Below are 5,154 nucleotides of genomic sequence, written 5' to 3'. Positions count from 1 at the left end.
TTTTTTTTTTTTTAAGACATCGAATAACAACCATGTCGCAACTACCCTATTTTGCTAATCCTGACCCCTTTTCACACCAGAAATTAAATTAAAGGATTACAAAAGAATACTCCCTCATCACCTTGATAACTTTTCCATTTAGTTTTTTCCCAGTTAAAACTTGTAAATTTTCACCAATATACAATAAAAGACACAACCATATGAGATCTTGATGATTGCTAACAGAATAGTCTTAAAAGTGTATTCAAAGTATCAACTTTTTATAGTTTTCATTGATACATCGTTTAAGATATGAACTATTTATTAGGCCCGGGCTATGCTCTGGGTAAGAAAAAATTTCATTTATTAATGTATTACTTTATGATAGTAACACTAAATACAACTTAGCCTAGTGGTTAAAACTTTAGTATATGTACTTGAGGTCTTGGGATCAAACCCTATACTATGCAATTTCTTAATTTTTTTATTGTACATGGATTACATGAACTAAAACTCCTTAGGAAGAGCGCCACATGGCACAATTTCTTGTTTTCGAATGTCTTTTAATATATTTGTATAGATGTTTAAAGATATGTCTTGTGAAACATGGAAAAAAATTGCGTTTATTAAGAGGCCGAGATAATATCACTTATAAATGAATAAACTATACTAATATATTAAAAGGCGTGCGTAAACGAGGAACGGTGCCACATGGCGCTCTTCCTAGGGAGTTTTAGTTCATGTAATCCATGTACAATAAAAAAATTAAAAATTGCATAGTATAGGTTTTGATCCCATGACCACAAGTTCATGTACTAAAGTTTTAACCACTAGACCAAGTTGTATTTAGTGTTATCATATCAAAGTACAATATAAATAAATGAAAATTTTTCTTACCCGGGACATAGCCCGGACCTAATAACTAGTTTGGATGTAAAATCATGTCAAACCTTAATTAAGAGAGAGCGGAACAACGTAACAATTAGATCATATATTAGTGTATATGACATTTGACGCATATTGATAATAGTATCAAAACCTTGGCTAGCTAATAATATATATTAGTGAAATAATCTAGGCATCTGCCTTTAATCATTATGATTTACTATAATCTATTTCCTAATTAGGTAGGGTGGACCAATTATATTAATTAGTACAAGATATACATAGTATCATGATCAGCATCTAATCTATATAAAAAAAAGGTTTTGAATACTATTACATCCCACTTTTGGTACTTGCTTGAGAACCAAGATGGGAAAATATTAATCTAAGGCTATAATGAAACTCACACTTCACCAACTAATTTTCCCTTTTAAAGACCCCCTCCTTATCACGAAAGCATATCATATATCTCAAACTCCATTTTCATTTCGTCTACCCATCTAACTATTTATTTATTATTTATCCTCTAATTTTATAGAGCAAAAACAGTAATTAAAGTAATAATGTCACGAGCAAGTGCAAAGAAAAATGTACTAGAGAAAAGTAGCAAAATAGGGTTGTTTAAAACAAAAGAAAATCCAAACCAAAGCAACAATAGTTTCTTCAAGAACTTGAAGAAGGTATATCCACTTGGTATTCACAGGAGCAACTCTTCACTCTCGATTTCGTCGATTTCGTTATCTTTGTCTCAAACTTCCACAGATTCTTCCCTTAACGATTATTCATGCCCATTGGATCAAAAGATCTTGTTATCGCTCGAATCGCTTCACAAGATTTCAATCACTTCAGAGAAGAAAGAGGCTCAGGTTGTGGTGGATAATACTAAGGTGGAATTGCCTATTCCTAAGCCTTGTGATCATGGTGAGCTCAAGAGATGCCATTGGATAACCAAAAATAGTGGTAAGTAATTTTTTCATATATGATACCAACACTTTTTATAGAAAATTATTTATTTGCCTATATTTTTGTTGTAAGTGGACAAAGGGGTGTCTTATACGTGGTTTCTTTGCGTATATTTATTGCTAGATATTTGCCATTGAATGACTATGAATAATTATATGTTGATGAATTTCCGCAAGTTGTCTTAACCTTGGCGGAACTTGATATTGCTTAATAATATTTCTCACCGTTTCAAAAAAAAAAAAAAATTGATGTTTGCCTAGGTTAAATCGGTTCTACTTGTTGAATCAATTAGCTTATTAAGTCTAGCTAGCTTACTTTAACTTGACAAACTTGTGTTGCCTTATCATTTAGACAACAATTTGAAATTCTAATATGCTTTAAATTATGGTTTATTATACATGCATGTTTTTTTTTTTTTTTTTTTTTTTGATCCATATGAGCCATGAAGGCAGTACAAAGTACAAAGAAGGGGAGGGGGGATTCGAACCTGTGACCTATCGTTCACAGCACCTCAATCTTAACCACTAGGCCAAGACATCCTTGGTTATTATACATGCATGTCGTTGACCGATAATTGCTATTAAGCTACTGTCGATCATGTAAGTTTTAAGGCTTCTGAACCATGTAAATTAATTACTCCCTCTGATCTGTGTACACGAAACACCCCAAAATTGTAGATACACACTTTAAAGAAAATTGGAGAAAATGGTGTAAAAATTAAGTTCACTTGGTTTCCTCATTAAATCTAATGTGAGGATAAAAAGATTAAAAAGCAAAATTGCTGAAATGATTAATTCGAGTATGATCACTGCATGTAATTACATTCCAAAGAGAACAGTATTCTTTATAATTCGTTTTATTATGTACACAGTTGACAGTACACTAATAATGAAGATGTTCTCCCTTATTTTTGTTTGTTGGGGACTGATGAACAGATAAGGTGTATGTAACCTTCCATGACGAACACTGGGGAGTACCGGTTTATGATGATAAGTACGTACCAACTACATATTCCTTTATGAAAATATACACTTGACTTTGATATTAAGAGGTAAATTATATTAATTCTTAGTATATAAAGCTTATTAAAACATACGAGTTTTGTTCATCAGTCAATTATTTGAGCTACTCTCCATGTCTGGAATGTTGATGGATTACAATTGGACTGATATTCTTAAAAAAAGAGGCCAACTGAGGTAAGCGATCATTTTCAATTTAAGCATCATCAATATAAATATATAATGGATTATAGTTTTGAAATCATAAATTATATTAATTCTGAATTAATATAATTCACAAATACATATATATGTTGTCATAGAGAATCTTTTGGTGGATTTGATGTCAACTTCGTTGCTAACATGGAGGAGAACGAGATCATAGAGATTTCGTCGAACAAGGAACTGGGATTAGCTGAGTGCAGAGCTAGGTGCATTGTTGAGAATGCCAAAGGAATTATAAAGGCAAGTTTTCTAATAAAAGGAAGCTTAAGCAAGTTCAAGGGTCAGAATTTACCTTTTAAATAATTGTCCTACAAACGCATATATGATACTTTTGATAGGTAAGTTGAAGGGGCTTATTTGAGAGGGATAATGGGAACTCCTCAACGAGTCCCGTGAGGTTTGATACTTAGACTTCATAAATACGAGGTGGAAAGTGATTCCACTACTCCACCACCTCAACCTCTCTTTGATTGGGCGCATATGTGAAAACACGAGTTTGAGTCTTCGACCACTTATATATTTAATTTTTTATCAATAATAAATTACATAAAAATTGATATTATGAAAATATATATTGAGATTAATGTGAAAATAGTATGAAAATAAGATAGAATTTTCATATACTAGTAAGATAAATATGGTCAAATAAGTACATAAAAAATATAAAAAAGTCAAAAGTATATGTAATAATGTAAATCAATAAACCATTATGGGATATAATAAATAGTATTATTAATTTGAAACAAATAGAAAGTTTGCCACATCTAAAAACTGAATTAAAACATGGTTCAATTCTAAGGGTATTTTTATGATTGACCCTAGATTATGAGTTTTGCATGTAATGCTTTCTTTTTCCTTGCAGTGAATCTTGAAATCAATCAATTTTTTTCATGTTTTGGCTACGTTATAAATATAACGTATGTTAAATGTCAACAATTATACATATGAGAATATTCACATTTTTATATTACATGAATGGATCATGCAGGTAATGAAGGAGTATGGATCATTTAGCAGCTATATATGGGGTTATTTCAACTATAGGCCTATTATCAACAAGTATAGATATCCAAGAAATGTACCATTAAGGTCCCCGAAAGCTGAGAGTATAAGCAAGGATCTAGTACGGCGAGGGTTCCGTCTCGTCGGACCAGTTATTACTCAGTCCTTCATCCAAGCAGCTGGAATGACCATTGATCATTTGATTGATTGTTTTAGGTATAATGAGTGTGTTAGCCTTGCTGAAAATCCTTGGAGGCATGGTTAAGTTATATTTCAGTATATATAATTAATTTCCTACAAAAATACATTTTATTTATGTAATTTCTTATACATAATATTCTGTAAAAAATGACACAAATTTTCAATGACATAAATTATTGCCAGTGAGATGGAGAATGGAGAAATTCGGTCTCTTGCAAACCTCCATTTGTTTGTGTCAACTTTCCTTCAACCAATTGAGTATCCAGCTTTTCCAATTTATATCAGAAATAACCAAATATATATTTCAATTGTAATTAGTGTACTTTATATTATAACTAGGTTTTGATCCGAATGCACAGAAATTTTTTTATTTATAATAAATTTTATGATTTTATGAAGTTTATCCCAAAATCATGGTGTGAATATTAGACCGTGATCAAAATTTTTTATAATCATATCGTTTGTTAGGAATATTTTAAAACTGACTTCTAACTCTTACATTCAATGACTGATGTAGTTAATATTATTTTGCGACGTTGACTGAAAAAGTCTTTGCTCCACCCATTGCTTCACTTTGAAGATCAAATAAAATCACAATTCGCTCCATTATTGGATTCAATCATGCAACCACTTCTTCTCCCACTTTATGCAGTCCCTACTTTCCACAGTCCCTCTTTTGTTGTCTTGAGATCCCGTGATCTTTATCTCAAATTAAAATTTCAAACCCTAATCCTGGTAACTCTTGATATGGTTAAGTGAGCCCGTGCAAATTACAAACCAAAAATGGAGATTTAAACATAGCAAGAAATTGTTATATTTAATTGAACCTTTCTCCAAAATTTGGAACAATTAGGAGATTCCCTAGACGAATTATGGGGTTCTACTTCTTGCGATAACATGC

General features: G+C 31.5%; 1 protein-coding gene across 1 annotated transcript; it reads left to right on the top strand.

The window, feature by feature from the left end:
- The first annotated feature begins 1,320 nt into the window (after positions 1–1,320).
- Positions 1,321–4,439, top strand: LOC104896146 (hypothetical protein). The gene is made up of 5 exons (XM_010682852.4): positions 1,321–1,824; positions 2,763–2,820; positions 2,940–3,023; positions 3,149–3,290; positions 4,039–4,439. The coding sequence occupies exons 1-5, from the start codon at positions 1,428–1,430 to the stop codon at positions 4,315–4,317; spliced, it is 960 nt and encodes a 319-aa protein (XP_010681154.2). The 5' UTR covers positions 1,321–1,427; the 3' UTR covers positions 4,318–4,439.
- Positions 4,440–5,154: the final 715 nt, after the last annotated feature.

Source organism: Beta vulgaris, chromosome 6 (assembly GCF_026745355.1).
Source record: "Beta vulgaris subsp. vulgaris cultivar EL10 chromosome 6, EL10.2, whole genome shotgun sequence".
In the NCBI taxonomy this organism is placed as follows: domain Eukaryota; kingdom Viridiplantae; phylum Streptophyta; class Magnoliopsida; order Caryophyllales; family Amaranthaceae; genus Beta; species Beta vulgaris.
This window is presented reverse-complemented; position numbering and strand designations above follow the sequence as displayed.

Excerpts from the sequence above, each read along its gene's own strand:
- LOC104896146 (XM_010682852.4), top strand. The coding sequence starts at position 1,428 with ATGTCACGAGCAAGTGCAAAGAAAAATGTACTAGAGAAAAGTAGCAAA. Across the intron at positions 1,825-2,762 it reads TTGGATAACCAAAAATAGTG|ATAAGGTGTATGTAACCTTC; the intron begins GTAAGTAATTTT and ends ACTGATGAACAG. Across the intron at positions 2,821-2,939 it reads GTACCGGTTTATGATGATAA|TCAATTATTTGAGCTACTCT; the intron begins GTACGTACCAAC and ends TTTGTTCATCAG.